The sequence below is a fragment of the Diabrotica undecimpunctata genome, chromosome 1 (genome assembly GCF_040954645.1).
Source record: "Diabrotica undecimpunctata isolate CICGRU chromosome 1, icDiaUnde3, whole genome shotgun sequence".
Lineage (NCBI taxonomy): Eukaryota > Metazoa > Arthropoda > Insecta > Coleoptera > Chrysomelidae > Diabrotica > Diabrotica undecimpunctata.
The window spans coordinates 84820855-84841802 of NC_092803.1; the positions used below are offsets into that span (position 1 = coordinate 84820855).

Below are 20948 nucleotides of genomic sequence, written 5' to 3' on the forward strand. Positions count from 1 at the left end.
TTTTTTGGGCTTAATTAATTATTAACAAATTAAGTTCAAAAAACGGTAAATTTTCGCTTTTTTGTTATATCAGTAAAAAGTAAAGCGATTAAAACAAATTTGAGAAGAGCAGAAACTTGATAAGTCATATAAAAACCTTTAAACTGGCGTTTTGTAAACGTTCCTATCCTTATTTGTTGCTTAGAAAGTTGCAAAATAATACAAAAATTTTGGTTTTTTATAAATGTTATTAACTTTTTTAAAAATAAACGTATAACCTCTATATTACACACAATTTTGGACCTTGTGGTGCTTAAACTAATATCAAAATTTCAAGTCCATCAGTCAAAGAGTTTAAAAGTTATTTAATTTGTTTATCCCAAATTAATTTTTTTTGCAACAATATTTCAGAAAATTAAATAGGTCTATTAAATGGATAGATTCTAAAAGAAGAATATTTATTCTATGTATTATTATTATTTAAAAACAATGAGAAAAAATAATTTTAAATATTGCAAAATTATTTGGCAAAAACATGTCAATTTTTTGCTTACAAACAATTAGAATACCTCGACCATTGACTGCAAAAAACTGATTTTTTCATATTTTGACATCCTGAATTTTTCTACAAATTTTAAAGGAAAAAAAGTTGACCTAGGACACTTTGTGACGAAGTTAGTGCCTTTTTTTATAAATTGATAGCAGATTTGCTTATAACAATTAAGAGACCTTATTAAGGTCATTTGAAAGAACATACTTTAAAGTTTTAATATGAAAATTCGAAAAAAATCGCATTTTAATGGAATGGTTTACAAAGCTTCAAAATTGTGGTCCTCAAAATTGGTCGACTTTGAAACTAGTGAGAGCGCAGGAGGAAGAAGGAGCTGTTAACTCTATCTATTCTCTGTTTCCTGTTTATAGATTTCGACGTTTCTTATTTTTAATTTGTATATGTTAGCCATACAAAGACGTCTGACATTAATATTTTTGCAGGAGCTATTAATATCGACTTATTAGTTGATGATGACTCGAAGTATAAAAACTTACTTAACATGCATGGATATGTATCATATATAAACCAAATCACAAGACGTCACAATAAAACATGCCTTGATTATTTCTTTATTGAAAATTCACAAAAAAGTAAACATAAACTTAGTTCTTACATTTTTAACTACGAAATAACTGATCATAGTCCCATTGCATTAATATTAGAAAATTTCAACTCTTCTGCCAAGAAGAAAATTTCTGTCAAGAAATGATGTTTCGTGTGCTATAATGAATGCTGTTACAAAAGAAAAATGTAATGAAATTATAAGTTTAGGTGAGGATACTTCGCCTCGTAACAACAATGAATGGAAAGAAGTGAAAAAAAAACAAACAAAGAAGGCAACTTATAGTAGGCAAAAATGAATCCATCAAAATAAACGGCAAGGAATTTAAAGGAGTTCCAAAAATGGTAAATCTTCACGTATATCGGGTGGATCCACAGATGAATGACTTACTAAATATGCTACAACCACACTTTCCAGGAGTAACCTGCGAATCTCTTAGTTCGAAACATCCAGATATATATATATATATATATATATATATATATATATATATATATATATATATATATATATATATATATATATATATATATATAATCTTTGCAGATTAGTTAAATAGTAAACTCTTAAATATTGCAGATTTCCCCAATATTTAAGAGTTTACTATATATATATATATATATTCGCATTTAAGGTAAGGATTTATGAGTCTAATTTCCAGAATGCTATGGACTCTGATAAATGGCCCCATGGAGCGTATGTCCAGCGTTTTTTATACCTACAGAGAACGCACCTGAGAAATTCGACATAACCAACGACGTTGATGTTAGTACACAAAATAATATTAATCTGGCAGATTCTTTTAAAAATTTTAAAATCATAAGTTAACTCTCAATCGATAACTAATAAAAGTAACAGAATTGAGGTAATATTGAGCTCGGAGGATCCTGATGTTCTATGTATATCTGAAACATGGTGTAGTGATCTAAATAAGGATTTATTTTGTTTTCAAAACTATAACCAAGTAGCGTCTTTTATAAGAAAAGATAAATGCCATGGAGGTGTTTCGATGCACATAAAAGACTGTTTATCTTGTAAACCTCAAAACTTTTTAAATAATATGGTGGAAGAAATACATTTTGAATGTTGTGTTACTTTTAGCTTAAGAGATAGTATGTGTTGTCTTATTAATATTTACAGAGCCCCTTCTGGCGATATGAGATATTTGTAAAGAAACTTTACTCGTGTCTAAATTATTGTTTTAAACATTTTAAAACCATTATTTTATGCGACGATTTTAATATAGATTATCTTAAAGATTCTAAGGAAAAAGTTTTACTTACTGATTTTATACAAAGTTTTAAAGTGTCAAAATAAAGAACCTACACGAATATTTACAGACCAAAATGGAAAAACTTCTAAAACTAAATTAGATTATTTTCTTACAAACTGGTCACATCAATATGAAGAAACTACCAAAGACTGTATTTTGGGATATCATTTTGGTTTGAAATTTTTGTTATTAGATGCTAAACCAAAAAAAGTACAATTTAAAATAAGTCAAAACGTAACATTCAGAAATCTTTCTCAATCCAATTTATTAAATTTACAAAACAGACTTTTCACTGAAAATCTTAAACAGGTTTACGAATGTCTCGATAATGTGAATTTGGCATTTGAAACATTTTTGAAGGTACTTACGTACCATATTGACATATCTTGTCCAATGCCTACAAAAAGAATTTGCAATAAGTCTAAAAATAGTTTGGTAACAAATGATATAATACACGAGGGAAATGATTTGAGAAGTCTTTTTTGGCTATCAAATAATTTTAAAAATATAGACATTCATTTAAAATATAAAGAAAAAAAGAAGCAATATGTCAAACTAATCGACGCAACAAAAAAGAGTTTCTTTCAAAATAGTTTAGAATGTAAGAATACTATACAGCAAAAACAGAAGTTAATATGGCGTACGGTTAATAAAAAAATAGGTAAGACGGTAAAATATAGGTACCTAATAATTGTGATAAAATCCAACTTGCTGATAAAATTATTACTAATAAATATGAGATGGCAAACGCTTTTGTAGAGCATTTTACTACTTATCCTAAAAATAAAATCATAAATATTTTAAAATACCAATTTTGATCATTATACCACACAACATGTAGATAAATCCTTTTATTTTTTTCCTGTAGATGAGTATGATGTTAGAGAGGTTATTGGCTCCTTAAAAAATGTTACCTCAGTAGGTATTGATTGCATACCAACTAAATTAATAAAGTGTATTAGTGAATATATAGCGCACCCCTTGCAAACTTAATACATTTATCAGTAGAACAGGGTATTTTTCCTCATAGCTTGAAGGTAGGAGTTGTAACTCCAATATTTAAGTGTGGAGATAATTCAGTTTTAGATAATTATAGGCCAGTTACAGGCCCTTCCTTTTTTTTGCAAAATTTATGGGAAATGTGTATACAAAAGAATGTATAGTTTCCTTAGTAAATACAATATATTATGTTCCAACCAACACGGATTTCTACCTGGAAGATAAACAGAGAGTGCTACCACTGAATTGCTTAGTTTCATTCACATCGCACTGGATCAGGGAGATTTTGTGGGGGCACTTTTCTTTGATCTCTCAAAAGCATTTGATACCATAAACGTAAGTGTTGCTATGGAGAAGTTAAAAAATCTTGGTTTTAGGGGTCAGTTCTCATTATGGCTGTCATCTTATTTGCATTCTAGGAAGATCCTCGTTAAACTTAGTGACCCACGATTAGATTATCGTGATATTGATATTGGGGTTCCTCAGGGTTCAATATTGGGGTCATTAATATTCCTATGCTATATTAGGTATTTGCTCTTTCTGCAAAAGATTTTACAGAATGGTGTAAAAAAATGTTTTGATTGTTAATGCTAAAAAAACCACAAGCATGCAAATCTACTATAGATCAAATTCAAGTTACCAGTTTTCTATAAAAGTAAATGATAGCCTGGTTCATTCTACAGCTTCCAGCAAACTTTTAGGTTTGTATCTTGATAGTAACATGAGCTGGGAATCTCAAATTAATCATGTTTGCAAAAGAATAAATAGTAGTTATCACGCAATATTGCAATTAAAAAGTTTCTTTAAAAACGAACAGTTATTGAATGTTTATTATGCAATTGTTTATTCTCACTTTTGGTCTTCAATCTAAATCTTTGGGGTAGTCTCTCAGAATAGGATAATTCTGTTAATTTTTAATTTACCATATAGGCATTCATGTTGTATCAAAAAATACAACATTTTAACAGTACCTTCTATATATATTTTTAAATGTATACTACATATAAAAGCCAATATAACTTCTTTTCATTTAAACTCTGATTATCACCAGTACTCAACTAGGCAAAATGACTTCATCAGAGTACCAAAACATAATACAGTACGATTTGAAAAATCCTAGTATTATATGGGTCTAAGACTTTTCAATCATCTTCCCAACAGTATTAAATCTGAAACGAATTTAAATAAATTTCGAGATAAATTAAAATTTTCTATTGCAAAATTGTTTATACAGTGTAAGTGAATATCTGGAAGATTTAAATAATTAATCATATGTACTTTTTATCTTGTAATTCTGTAATTGTGATGTTTTATAAGTATTTTATAAGCATTTTTTATTCGACTTATCCTATATCATGTAAATGATCTTTCAGGATGAATAAATTATTATTATTCCAGATTTAGCCATACGGCTCACACTCCCTCTAGGGGAAAATTCACTCATCCCAGATACATACGGTATCAAAAGGATTAAGCTCTGGTGGGACTCTTTCCGTGTTATTGAGCCCTAGGTGAATTGGTTTGCTGGAGTATCTCCCAAAAATTTTCGTACACATCTGGACGTCGCGAGGAGTACAGCTTTCTGCATGACCTTATAAAGATGTTCATTTAGACCCAGCTGTTTGATGTTCGCTAGGATGTTTTTGGGAATAACACCAGTAATAGATAGAACAATAGGTACCATCTGGGTACTTTCCATTCTCCATTGTCTCCTGATTTGTATTTCTAGATCTCTGTACTGGGCGATATTTTCGTTGTATTTAACACTTAAATTAGTGGTGTTGGGTATCGCCACATCAATAAGTGTTGTTTGCCAAGTAAGTTTATTAATTAGTATGAGATCCGGTCTATTATGCGCTACTGGTTGGTCTGTAAGCACAGTGCGGTCCCAGTATAGCTTGTAATTGTCATTTTCGAGCATTCTGTCAGGGACGTATTGATAATAAGGAAGATGGTCGGTTTGGAGAAGTCCCAGTTTGTCAGCTAGTTCTTGGTGGATAATCTTTCGTTATTATTATTATTATTATCAATACACTACAACAAAATATTGACATAACTAAGGAAGTACAAATTCGAAAAAAATCAAAAAATAAAAAACCTTGAATCGATTTAGAATTATTAAAAGCTATTGAGGAAAAAAATAATTTGTATAAAAAATCTAACAAACTCTATTCATGTCACCCAGTGACATGAATATCAGTAACGAATATAAATTATCCAAAAATTATCTCAGCAGATTATTAACAAAAGCAAAAAAGAAATATTTTAATGACTTCATTGATAAAAATACTTGCACTTCAATGGCTCTTTGGACATGTGTCAAAGAATTGTGTGGTGGAACAGTAGTTAAAACAGAAATTGAGCAGATAAAGACAGATGATAATTTAATAACAGATCATTAACAAATTGCAGATCTATTTAATAACTATTTCAGTGATTTTGGAAAAAATTGATACACCTCTCAATTATGTTGAAGAGATTGAGTACCTATGTAAAAAATAGCATATATTTATTTCCAACGAATGAAGATGATGTCATTAAAACTATAACTACATTAAAAAATAAAAAATCGTCAGGTATAGATACCCTCAGATCAGAATTGTTAAAAGAAGTTGCAGAAAAAATTGCTAAACCATTGACTTATATAATCAATAACTGTTTCAGATTAGGTATATTTCCCAATGTATTAAAAACAGGTATCATTAAACCGATTTTTTAAGGTGGAGATCGTAGTGAACTTGGAAACTATAGACCAATAATCTTGACTTCGAATCTCAGTAAAGTAATCAAAAAAATTATAAAATCTCGTCTAAATAATTTTTGAAAGAAACATAATAGATTATCTGAAAGTCAATATGGCTTTACAGAGGGAAGGTCTACAGAAGATGCAATTGGTAAAAAATATTTGCAATTCTTTAGATAATAAAAAAGCTTCTTTATGTATATTTGTAGATCTCTCTAAAGCATTTGATACTGTAAACCACAAAATACTGTTATATACACTAAAAAATTACGGCATCAGAGGTGTGTACTTTAAATTATTAGAGAGCTACTTAAGTGACAGACAGCAAAAAGTAACTGGAGATGGTAAAATCAGTATAACCAGAACTGTGACTTACGGAGTTCCGCAAGGAACGGTGTTGGGGCCGCTTTAATTTACTATTTATATAAATACATTACTTACATTGCACACTTCAGGCCAGATCATAAGTTTCGCTGACGATACAGCTATTTTTTATAGCAATAATAATTGGAAAAAGTTAAAGGAAAATGTCGAAATGGACTTTGTAAAAATAAAAAAAATGGTTTCAACATAACCAGTTAACATTAAATATTGAAAAAACTAAATACTTGCCATTTTCGTCATACACCACTGGGTTACCAAACTTCAACCAACTTGAAATTGACAACGATACAACAATTCCAGAAGCAAAAAATATTAAGTACCTTGGTATTGTAATAGACAGACACCTAAAATGGGATCATCATATCAAATACGTAGTCCAAAAAATAAGAGGTTTACTCCCAAAATTCAAATAACTTCGCGACTTCTTAGATGTTTACCACTTGAAGATTTTATACTATTCTCTGGTACACTCACAATTAACGTATGGGATTATTGGATGGGGTGGAGCGTACAATGCTCACCTTAAAAATCTAAACGTTATACAAAATTGAATAATTAGAATAATATATAGAAGGGGTATAAGATTTTCAGTGGACCAATTATTTACAGACAGTCATTTCATGGATTTAAACCAGTTGTACTCCTACAAATCATTATTATATTTACACAGTGAGAAATCATTTCTGAATTGTACCCACCATACATATCAAACTGGAAATAGAAACTTACCGATATCAGTACCAAAAAAAAGAAAAACCCATTGGCCAACATTGCATTGATTTTTTGGGATTGGTACAATGGATCCATGGTAACAGATATAAATTACATGAAGTAATGAACAGCTATTAATGAGCTTCAATTTCAAATAAATTATATTTTAAAATTTTATGTTTTACTAATTGTAATTTGTCAACAGTTTGTATGTTACTACTTTAAAAAATTTATAATTGTAATTTGTGCGAATATGTTAAAAAAAATTCAACCCTCACGTATTACAAGTTGTAGTCCATGTGACAAACAACTGCTGTGAGAAACTGGGTTTATTTATTGTATAAAATATGTAAATTTATATTATAACTCTTTTTTTTTGTTATAAATAAACTCTATTATAATTATCTTAAATTATATTAAAATCTTAAAGAAAAATTTAAGATTTTCTTCAATGGGAAAATCATCTAAATGAAAAAATTTTTAGGGCAATCTATTTATCTATTTATTATTCTTTATTTATTTAACGCCTTTTAAACAACTGATAAAAAAATATATATTTTGCTTAAAAATTACTTCCTATTAATAATTTGAATTATTTTAAGACGGCATTCTTATATTTTTTTCCGTAAAATACTTACTTTAAACTTAATATGCAAATTTTAACGTTTTTCGATTTCATATAGCATAAATCAGTTTAAAATATTTATAAACAAATTAATATACCGTTGCATTCCGGGATATATAGACTTGACAAACATTTTAACTTTAACGTTCAAAACATATTGTTTGGTTTTGAAGCTGAATCTTATTTTAATCGAAAGAATAAATATTACGCATACATTACAGTAAAAAGTTAACCAAAAGGAAGCATGGAACCATTTACCATGGGAAGCTGTTTATTTATAAAAGTTTTTCAACAAATAAAATTTCATTTGTGTTTGAACTATTTATTCTTTGTATATATATATATATATATATATATATATATATATATATATATGTATATGTATATATATATATGTATATGTATATATATATATATATATATATATATATATATATATATATATATATATATATTAAGCAAGTATCCGCAATATATTTTGGGTAAACTTTTTACTGTAATATTGCAGCGTCATATTCTTCCGATTAAAATAAGATTAAGATTGTGGTAAGAAATAAACAATTTGTTTCAAACGTTAAAGTTTGGGCGCTCACGTCTATATATTCCCAAACGCAACGGTATATCAATTTGTTTATGTATATTTTAAACTGACTTTTGCAATATAACATCAAAATGAAATAAAGCATTTTTAAACGAATTGACTTAAGCTTCATCTTGTATTTTTTGTTTTTTCACATCTGATAAAAGCTAATAAAAAATGGCCTTTAAAAAACGCAAAGAAATTGTTTTTTTCTTTGGCTATTTTAGTAGTTTATTTGCCCCTTACGTTTAAAGTAAGCATTTTAAATAAATATCATAAGAATCAATTTCGTCTTGAAATAACTCAAATTATTAAAAAAAAATTGTTATACATAAATAGGTTGCAATGGAAAATTTTCGAAAAACTTTTGAGCATAGCATATTGGCATCATAATAATATCAACTAAAACAAGTTTTAGCATCTGGGTTTTTGCTTAGTTTCTTAGCAAGAAATAAAACGTAGTTTATCTGGGATTATTTGTTTTCCAAGCATTACATAAACCAATAATATTTAAAAAAAATGAATAATAAATAGAATAGAATAATTTGTTTTTTTCATAAAATCTATTACAAATAAAATATTTACGAAGATTATTAAAGAAGTATATACATATATTACTATAATATAAATATAGTAAATATTGATATCTGATCAAAGTTCATTTATTTTTTATAATAAAAATTACCTCAAATATTCCTAAAAAAAAACTGAAAAAAAAATGTTTAAACAAATTAAATGGTATATTTAACAACCTAATTATTTAAATAATACATATTCGTAATGTACGCAAAAAGTACATACAAATTAAAAAAGAAACGTTGAAATCTATAAACAAGAAACAGAGATACAGTTAACAGCTCCTTCCCTTCCTGCGTTCTCACTAGTTTCAAAGCCGACCAATTTTGGGGACCACAATTTTGAAGCTTTTGTGGACAATTTTATTAAAATTCAATCTTTTTCTAATTTTTCACATTAAAACCTTAAAGCATGTTTTCTCAGGTCTCTTAATTGTTATAAACAAAGCTGCTATCAATTTATAAAAAAAGGCACTAACTTCGTCCCAAAGAGTCGTAGGTCAACTTTTTTCCTTTTAAATTTGTAAAAAAATTCAGGCTGTCAAAATATGAAAAACTCAGTTTTTTGCAGTCAATGGTTAAAAAGTTATTCTAATTGTTTATAAGCAGGAAATTGACACGTTTTTGCCAAATTATTTTGTAATATTTAAAATTATTTTTCCTCGTTGTTTTTAAATAATAATAATAATAGAATAAATCTTCTTCTTTTAGAATCTCTCCGTATATTTAATATACCTATTAAATTTTCTGACTTATATTGTTGCAAAAAAAATTAATTTGGGACAAACAAATTAAATAAATTTTAAAATCTTTGACTGATCGACTTGAAATTTTGATCTTATTTTAAGCACCACAAGACCGAACATTGTGTGTAATATAAAGGTGTAATAAAATGGTAAATGCCATTTTGAAGGTTCTTAATATGACATTTTTTCTCTTCTCAAATTTTTTTCAAACGCATTACTTTTTGTTGATGGACGAAAAAAGCGAAAAATTACCGTTTTTGGACTTTAATTTGTTAATAATTAATTAAGCCAAAAAAATCGACTGCAGGAAACATACAGATGTTTGTTACAGAGGTCCATACTATTCAAAACAACTGTCGTTTGCCTGACCGGTTCAGTGTCACAAACAGGGTACTTTTTTTGCGTATTTGCCTGATCTACTTCGCAGGATATAAATGACACTATTGTGCTATTATACTAAGGAGTCGATGATCTTTTTTACTGTCCTGTAGGTTACGCTGCCACATATTAAGAGGAATCAAATGTCACATATATTTAAAAGTCACAAATATTTATATTGTACATCAGATTAAAATAAAAATACATATTATAAACATTTAGTAATATCAAAAAATTACAGCCATGAATATGTTCAAACGTAAATTATCGTTTAGCACACAAATACTTATTTACCGAAAGCAAAATTGCGAAAAAAAAAAAAAAAGAAAAGATGAGAGGAAAGAAACGGAAATAAAAGGAAAGTGAAGGAAAGTAAAGGAAAGTAAAGAAAAGTAAAGGAAAGTAAAGGAAAGTAAAGGAAAGTAAAGGAAAGTAAAGGAAAGTAAAGGAAAGTAAAGGAAAGTAAAGGAAAGTAAAGGAAAGTAAAGGAAAGTAAAGGAAAGTAAAGGAAAGTAAAGGAAAGTAAAGGAAAGTAAAGGAAAGTAAAGGAAAGTAAAGGAAAGTAAAGGAAAGTAAAGGAAAGATAAGGAAAGAAAAGAAAAGAAAAGAAAAGAAAAGAAAAGAAAAGAAAAGAAAAGAAAAGAAAAGAAAAGAAAAGAAAAGAAAAGAAAAGAAAAGAAAAGAAAAGAAAAGAAAAGAAAAGAAAAGAAAAGAAAAGAAAAGAAAAGAAAAGAAAAGAAAAGAAAAGAAAAGAAAAGAAAAGAAAAGAAAAGAAAAGAAAAGAAAAGAAAAGAAAAGAAAAGAAAAGAAAAGAAAAGAAAAGAAAAGAAAAAAGAAAAGAAAAGAAAAGAAAAGGAAAAAAGAAAGAAAATTAAAGAAAAGCAAACAAAAGCAAAAAAAAGGAAAGAAAAAAATAAAATGAAAAAAGAAAAGAAGAGAAAATGTAAAGAAAAGAAATGAAAAGACAGGAAGAAAAAAACATGGAAAGAAACAGAAATAAACAAAAAGGAAGTAAAACATGAGCAAAAAAGAAAATAAAGGAAAAACTACAAAAAAAGGAAAGAAAGAAAAAGGAAAGAAAAGAAAAGAGAGAAGCTAGCAAAAAACCTTTGAAGAATATACTAAAGTATAATAAGTCATTTATAAAATAGCTACTACTTAAATATACTTATCGATATAATATTTACGTAGTCCCAAAAACTTTTTGTTATTCAAGGTGGCTCCGTCTTTAATCTACAAACTGAAAATTTGTCAATATTCAAATAATTAAAACATAAAAAAGAAGAAATAAAAAGAATAAAATAGTGTGAAGACTCATGAAATCGAAATAAGAAAATTTTTAGTATTGTCAAAGAAAAAAAGACGAACAATAACCCGATTACCATGACAGTTCATTTAGAAGTGGTTTACTTTGAATAGAGAAGTAATCGAAAAAATTTTGATATCATTACGAAATTGAAACAAAAATTAATTGAAGTCCTGCTTAATTAAACCATTCATAAAAAATAAACCAACTTTTTATTCTAAGTCATATATTGATAATCTTCTTTCAACATTATCATACAAAGAGAGCTTCCTTTCAGTCATTCTTGCTACAACAGAAGACCGTCGTCGCTCACCTTTATGAGATGATTTGGAGAGTCTTCGTTCTTCCAACCGAGGAGAAGACGCCTTTGATCCACCATCTTTCAACAGTGGTTCCTTCTCTTCTGTATGTTTAGGTTTTAATATAACGATTTCTGGAATCTCCTGCGATTTGCTGCAGTATCTGAAGAGACTTGGATCAGCCAAGGCTTCGAGAATTTTTAGGTGATCGTCTTTAATGTTGATGAGAGCCAGATTCGTTTCTGATTTGTTGTACATCTGCAGTAGCTTCTCTAAAGTCTACAAATTACAAAATTAAATATTACTTTAGCAAATACGCACAATAAAAAAACAAATACGCAAAATAAAAAATATAGTTACTAAGGAAACATTATTTATATCAATATATTAAAATAAAACAGCATTTTTAATGCTTTTAACTGACTATTTGAAAATAAATAAACGCTAGAAAAATTCCAAGCTGTAATATACTAATTTCTATAAACGTTCTTGTTTATGTCTCATTGTATTTGATGAAAAAGATATTACTACCATATTCAAACAAAACCGTCTACACTGTACAGCAGATAAATATATGCTTATGCTAGAATCGAAAATAATAAAAAAAAAATTTAACAGCACAATCGTCTGAATTAGAAAACAAGGCAGACAAACTAAGGCGGATATTATTTTTATAATATCCAATGGCAGGAAAATAATACTGCCGCAGAGATAAAACGCAGACCTTGCACGGTCAACAGATGCTATTTTGGGCTCAATCTTCTCCTTAAATACACAATTATATCGGGAAATACAAAAATAAAACTTTACAAAACAATAAGACGCCCAGTCCTAACATATGGTTCAGAGACATGGACTCTAACAAAAAATAATGAAAACATGTTGGGATGTTTCAAAAGAAAAGTACTAAGGCGAATCTATGGAGCAGTGAATGACAATGGAGTGTGGAGAAGACGATACAACCTCGAACTTTATAAAATATACCAGGAAATAAATAAATGATTCAGCTAGAAAAATGCTCCTTGATAGACCCAATGGTCCGAGAAGAAGAGGAAGACCCAGAACAAGGTTCCTTGATAACATCGATGAAGACATGAGAATACGTGCTTGGCGGAGAAAGGCGATGGATAGGGACGACTGGAGAGAAATTCTTAAGGAGGCTAGAACCCACGAAGAGTTGTAAAGCCAAAATGGTGATGATGATATCCAATTGCGTTTGTCTAATGTATAACGGGTATATCGCATCCAATAGCCTCACCCTGTCAAAGGTCTTATGTAAGCATACAAAAGAGGCTGGTTTACTGAATGATATAGATTATAGATTACTCTGCTATTTATTGCTTACGAAGATAGCATCGTTACATGATCTTCCGTTACGGAAGCATTGATTCATTGAAGCATTCATCTGATGTATAGTGCTACTAGAGTTCTAAGAGAGTCATTAATATTTATTATCGATAAGTGTCTACCGCAAGGCAGCTTGGGATCGCCTCTGGACAGGATCATACTTTTATATTCGATTTGCATTACTTATTCGATTGTTAGGCGTGTTTAGAAGCCGGTCTTTACCATTGTCTACTAAAGTTATAATAGTTCCAAAAATATTTACATACACTACATTTACATATTCACAAAACTATAATTTCTAAATAGAGTACAAAAAAAACAGAAGCAAAAATATTTTAGAAAATTATTTTCAAAATAGAGGTGTGTCTAAAAGCTGGTTTTATACCGTTATCAAGTGAATTTAAAAATATACTCAGTGACATTAGAAGTGTTACACCCAGAAGGAATAATTTCTTGAACTTAATTTTTTGGCAACAGAATGACATTTAAACATGCTATGATAACAATACCAATGTTTTATCTTTTTTGTAAAAATAAAGTTTTATCTTTAAATTTTTTTGTAAAGAGATTTGTTAAACCCGGTTCATACAGAAATTTTTAGTTATTATTTCTTAGTCTAAATGTATTCAGTGTAAGAAAATGCCTCAAGTTCGAAGACACCAAAATTACCACCTTATTAACAATTTTAACGGGTAGAATAATTATTGCGTATAGAGATATGGGTTTGTCGTATCGCGAAATTGGCCGTCGTGTTAATTGTACGGCAATGACGGTTATGCTTGTCTATCGTGTGTGGACAAACGAAGGTAGAGGAACACGAATAAGACCAACTGGTCAACCGAGGCGTACCACAGAGCTTCAAGATAGGCGCTTTAGATTACTGGCTCTGTGAGACCGTTTTGCTACTACGCGTGAAATTGCTGACCAATGGTTTGGAGTAGTAGGTAGACCTGTTAGTATGCGTACACTATACTGTCGCATTCGAGCCTTTGGACTGGTTTCATTCCGCCCATGACTAGTGTTTCCTTTGACTGTGGACCACTGTCATCAATATTTGAATTGGTGCAGAGAACGGCAGCATTGGGTGGCACAATGGCGTAATGTAGCATTCAGCGATGAATCACGATTCTGTTTAGGAATGGATGATGGTCGTAGATGATAAGACGCCGCCGTGGAGAGCGACGAGATATAGGGTTTGCTATTGAGAGGCATGTACACAGGACAGTTGGAGTAATAGCCTATAGTAGCCGATCACCACTTGTGTTTATTCGAGGAAATATGACAGCTGCGCGTTATGTTGACGACATCTTACAAACCACTTTACTGCCTTATCTCGACGGCCGTTAAGACGTCCTTTATCAGCAAGACAACGCGCATCCCCATATTGCTCGTCAAACTATGAACTTTCTCCAAGAAGCTGGCGTTAATGTTTTGATGTGGCCCCCCGTGCTCCGCATTTAAATCCTATCGAACATGTATGGGATATGATGGGAAGGAGACTGTCCACTTTGCACCATCCTCCACTGACTCTGGCATAGTTAATACATGAAGTTTAAGTTGCTTGGAACGAGGTGCCACAAGCAGACATCGATCATCACATTTTGTCAATGCCTAGACGTATACAGGAGTGTATTCAGCTACGGGGTCGCCAAATACATTTTTCATTTTTTTTTATTACTTGTTAATAAAAATTCTTGATACCGGTATCGTTTCATTCTTGATGTAAATCTACCATGTTGCCAAAAAAATTAAGTTCAAGAAATTATTCCTTCTGGGTGTAACACTTCTAATGTCACTGAGTATATTTACATAAATTAAATGTCGTTATCTAGATCTATAATGATTGTTTCTTTGAGCAACCTATCTGTATTTTTTCAGCTGTCATTGGTTATTTTCTCCATTTCTAATTCAATTAGACGAACCAAAGATGAATTATTTAGGGTAAGCGAAACATTACTTCTCCTTACCGTGCTTTTAGCTTTTAGCTCATGCCATATGTGTTCAATAGGATTGAACATGCAATAGTAAGGAGGAAGTCTTAATACCGTATGACTTATTTCTTCTGCCAAACTGTCGCAATAATATTGTTTTCTGATGGAAAATGATTTTAAAGTTTCAATTAATTGTATTTTTAGAATAATTATCTTTATAATATATATCATTTTCCAGCATATTTTCCTGAATTCTAAGTTTGGTGTCATTAGAACATGGAACTTTATTCGGCCTATGACTGTGGTAGCTGGCTTTGTCCATCACAATTACACTGTTTGGTGCTATATTTGGCAATAACTTCATTGAAAGTCAGTTCTCAAATAATTCTGACGCATCGAGTTAGAATCTATGGAGAAGCTATGAGCATATTTATTAACGTGTGTATTAAAAACGGCGTAGGTAGGCGTGGCTAACTGTGAAACCAATATGGCGGTGGGATCATGGCCGGACTCAATAATATTAAAACTACTATAAAAATATGAGTAGTTATTCAGAAGATTTAATCATAATCTACAAAGTGCAATACATTTTTAATAAACTATGATTTATTTATCCCGCGGTAAACACAAAAAACACGATATATTATACATAAAGATAAATTATTACAGTCAAATACTATTAATTTATTCTCTGAAGTACGGGCCATTACTTTGTTTACATACTTGTATACTAACCTGTAGAACGTTATTACCGAAGATTTTTTATTAACATTGCTTCTGCCACTGCAACTACGTTGAGAACAAGAAACCATTATTATGCATTATCACAATATATTATTACAGTTTCTATAAAAGTATTATAAAACTAAAAATATTCGAAAAACAACAAACGTGAATAATCATATACGATCTGTTAAAAGTGTCAAAACAATATGGCCGAAGTGAGGTCGTTTTTAGTCACGTGATGCCCTCTCCATAGATTCTAACTCGATGTTCTGACGTAATGTCATCATGACAGTTGACACGGGAACCCTTAATGTTTTTGCATGACAAGGCTAAAGCATTAGGTATAAAACCATTTTTTTTTCCTGCATGGATTTTTGTAATACGTTTTCATTTATTTGATGAAGCTTTTGTTGTATAGTGACAAGAAGAATCTGCCCAACCATATTATGGAACGTCATGGGTGTTAAACCACGCCCCATCCAGATAAAAAAATTCACTTCCACTTTCTCTGTATTTATGAATTTGAATTAAAAATTCTATCCTCGATATTTGTAGACAAGTAGATTCGATAATCACTTGGCGTTTATCGATCGTTTTTATTTTAAAGCCTTTTTTAGAGGACATTACCTTACTGTTTTACTGCAGCACTTGATTGATGTGTCAACTTTCTGTAACATATGCATGATGGTTTTTAATGTGGGGATCATCTATTATTCATACATGTTATAAATTTTTCTTCTAACGATGCCCACATCACTCCGGTCTAGTTTCCTAAACGTACCAGCGTCTTTTATTTTTCTTCTACTTACTATCGGTTGTTTTGTTGATTGGACCACATTGTCTTCATTGGTCTTTGTGTTTAGACTGCCGCTTCCTTCGCCGCATTAAATTATTTACAGGTTCTAAAATTTGTATTTTTGATTGAACAGTAAGATAAAAAAATATATTGTAATACATAAAATTTAATGCAAGAAATGGAATTTATGAAAAGAAAATATTTTTTGAACCTCCAAAACGGTAACAGTTCAGGTATATTTTTTCGATCCTGATAATAAACTAGCTTTTAAAAAGAGGATTATAAATAACCCGTCATTATAACCTCATTACGTCTTATTAGTGAAAGTCAATTGAAATAATTTCTTGGAATGGTTTTATTTTGGATATTACCTAAAGCACCAATCACGATATACCTATTTAAATCGTAATTATATTTTCTGACTTGGAAAACAGGTAGACTAAGATAATATTATGACAATTTCGTTAGTTATTTGTTTGACTTTGTTCATAAAGGAAGACAATTTGTGTATAAAACAATATTATTTAAAAATGTTTCGTCCGTGGGAAGAGCCTAGTACTTCTCGTGAAGTTATTACAAAACGTATTACAATAATCCATGCAGGAACAAAAAATGGTATTATGCCTAAAGCTTTAGCTTTGTCATGCAAAAACATTAAGGACTCCCGTGTCGACTATAATGATGACACCACGTCAGAATTATTTAAAAACTGGTTTTCAACGAAGTTATTGCCAAATATACCACCAAACAGGGTAATTATGATGGACAATGCTAGCTATCACAGTCGTAGGCTGAATTAAGTTCCATGTTCTAATGACACCAAACTTAGAATCCAGGAATATATGCTAAAAAATGATATAGTTTATGAAGATAATTATTCTAAAAAACAATTACTTGAAACTTTAAAATTATTTTCCATCAGAAAACAATATTATTGCGACAGTTTGGTGGAAGAAATGAGTCATACAGTATTAAGACTTTCTCCTTACTATTGCATGTTCAATCCGATTGAACCCATATGGCATGAGCTAAAAGCATCAGTAAGGAGTAGTAATGTTCACCCTAAATTCATCTGTGGTTCGTCTAATTGAATTAGAAATGTAGAAAATAGCCTATGACAGCTGGAAAAATAATGTTGCTCATGTTCTAAAGATGGAAAGATCTTATATAAATACAGATAGGTGGCTCAAAGAAACAATTATTATATATCAAGATAACGACAGTGATAATAAAACTGACTTGTCCATGTATTTTTTTTAAATTTAAGTACTTTTTTGAATTATGTTTATAAATGGTAAACTTTCTATATATACGTTGTTTATTTAAATATTTTTAAATTTAGTTGATAGCGGTATAAAACCAGGTTTTAGACACACCTCTATTTTGAAAATAATTTTCTAAAAATTTTTTGCCTCTGTTCTTTTTGTTCTTTATTTAGAAATGATAAAGTTTTGTAAATATGTGAATGTACGTAAGTATATGTAAATATTTTTGCAATTATTATAACTTTAGTAGACAATGATAAAGATCGGCTCTTAAACACATCTCACAATCGAATAAGTAATGCAAATCGAAAATAAAAGCACAATCCTGTCTAGAGGCGATTCCCCGCTGCCTTGCGGTAGACACTTCTTATCGATAATAAATATTAATGACTGCCTTAGATCTCTAGTATGACTTTACTGAGTATTTTCGTTAGCCTATTTGTTATTATTTTCGGTAATAATTTCGAAGTAATGCCTGATAAGTTTATACCTTTTTAATTATTTGAGTCGTTTTTTATATCTTTTAAATAGAGGAATCATAGAACTCATTCTCAATTGCACAGATATTATTGAAGTCCTTAATATATTATTAAATGTTATAGCTAATTGTCGTGTAAGCTGTATTCCAGCACATTTTATCGGTCCGTTAGCTATTCCATATTTTCCTTCCGGAAGCCTTTTAATTGTCGAAATTTTCAATTGTAAAAGTTTATTGTATTCTATAGATTACTTCGTCATTTGCCTGTCTATGAAGACAGCATCGTTACATGATCTTCCGCTACGGAAACCTTGCTGTTCATCTAATGCACTGAGTCTTTTCATTAGCCTATGTGTTATTATTTTCGGTAATAATTTCAAAGTAGTGCTGATAAGTTTATACTTTTGTAATTATTTGAGTCGTTTTTTTATATTCTTTAAAAAGAGGATTCGTTATTAATTCCTGAGATAATATTGAAGACCTTAATATCTTATTAAACGTTATAGCTAATTGTCGTATAACTAATTCGCTGTTCTAATTTTTCCTCAAGCCAGTAAATTTTTCAACTTTGTTATTGATTTACACCCAAAATTTATAGCATGTCTAATTTCTAACATTTACAACACGATCTGTGACTCATCTCTGTTCTATGCAGAGATGATGTAGCTAGAGGGGAAATAAAGAAGGTTACAAATGATTAGGAGTGTATTAGAAAGAAATAAAGAAAGATGCTGAAAATGCCTTTCTTATACCATCACTATAATTATACCACCACTATAATTCTATACTATACAGCTCCTATAGAAATTATTGTTTTTCAATTGTACAGAAAATACTTATATTGAAATTTCTGAGCACGTGCATTTTGCCAAATTCGCTTTGGTCTATCGAAGATATACTTGTCTAGAAGTGAAAAATAGTAAGATATTATAGAACAAATTTAATTATTGCCAAAATGAATTATACAATTAAACATTAAATCATTAATATACGATTCAAAATGGAATAGTACCTACTCAAAAATTTTTAAAAAGCATAAACATAAGCGAAATAACTTCGTTTAATACATATTCTGAAATAAAATTTATACATATATTCTAAAGCCACAATTAAAAAACCTACCATTACAATAAATAGTGAAACAAATAGAAATAAAAAATTGACAAGTGTTGCTCATCCATGTTCCACTCTCATTTTAATTTTTATTCCAGAATAAAAATTATTTCCACAATAGAATATTTCAATTATTTCGAAACGTACTATAAAAGGTTTCTGGAGTGTAAAAAGGAACATTTATCTCTAAACTGTTATTCTTTAATAGAATACGACACTTCTCTCACCCTCAATATTGGTTCCCTGATATCAAGCCATAATAAACGCGTTTTCGATGAAATAATAAATTTTGTTTAAAATCGATATTTAACCATTTATGCAGCTAATATGTATAATGTGTATAAATAAAAATTAATCCTGTAGCTAATAGACTATGTCTAAGGCTATCCCTTTCCTCTACATACACACATACAGAATGCCCTCTAGAGGAAACGGAAGGCCGTCGATCGTATATAACAGGAGCCATTGCACAAGAGAATCTAGTTATATCAGACTGTTGATCTGGTAAGAACTACACTGTGTTGATCGAGTGGCAGTTCCTTATTCGGTCTTAGAGTATTGATCTGACACAGACCTATTCTTTTCCGTGGCTAAGTGTTGATTAGTCACTTCTTGCTTTAACACGTTCTTCCTTTTCTTCGATGAGTATATATGTTGTAGTTTCAATTTTATGATATTAATTGTAATTTATTTTTGGCAGGTATTAAACAGTGGTTCGCTGAGCTGTGCGCCAACAACCCCGCCGTAGAATTGGCATTTCAATTATGTATATAGCCTCTTGAATAACATTTTATTTTGATATTATTTTTTTCAAATATATTTTTGCATAAGTAAAGCGTCACGAATTGGCGCCCGTCCAAAAATAGAACTGCCACTTCGTCCAGCAACGACAGATACAGATCAATAGCAAGTACCACAACAGGTACGTTGTGAAGATACCGCCAGTCTAAAAAGGAATTGCAGCACGAGGCCGAAAAGGTCGGTTTACATTCCAAAGGAACCGCCAAAGGTCTAAGATCAAGGCTGAGAGACTTTTTAAAAGATCGCGTAGAACAGACAGGTACGATCCAAAAAAAATGTCAATTATCAGAAGACAATTACAAGATACAAATGTCGCAAGCGAAGTTATTAAACCAAGTACGAAAGTGGAACACGCACTTCGATAAAAACATTCGGATGCAGTAGACTTTAAAGAAATGTAACTCTTTTGTCTAAATTGTAATTCTTTTTGTGAAATATTAATTTCAAAATCTGAAAGTGACATTCTACTTCTTTAATCTTTGTGCTCAATTGATTCCCTCAATTGCAAATTTAGACCTTTAGCTAATACTGTCATTAATAGCTTTCAAGAAGTAGACAATAAGAATGGAATTAGAAGACTATTCTATTATAAATACGTATAAGCGGCTGTCGCTGCCCTGTATCAAAACAAAAATCTAATACCGTCATTATGTTTTATTACTTTACTTCGGTTGGAGTACCAGAAACTGAATTCACTACGAATTTTGATCATGATGAACGGCATGTGGAATGCAATTTTAGATTCCCTTGCCGAGTAATTTATCAAGCTGTTTGCTTC

General features: G+C 30.1%; 1 protein-coding gene across 4 annotated transcripts in view; it reads right to left on the reverse strand.

Annotated features, from left to right (window-relative positions):
- The window catches only part of LOC140451013 (sodium-independent sulfate anion transporter-like), a 129672-nt gene that overhangs the window by 12374 nt on the left and 96350 nt on the right, over nt 1-20948 (reverse strand). For 3 of the 4 annotated variants that reach the window (XM_072544725.1, XM_072544721.1, XM_072544733.1), the window contains exon 10: nt 11728-11992. In XM_072544725.1, the coding sequence (XP_072400826.1) occupies nt 11728-11992 (265 nt within the window). Of the gene's footprint in view, nt 1-11611; nt 11993-20948 lie in introns of those variants that run through there. The other variant, XM_072544730.1, reaches the window with a different exon arrangement.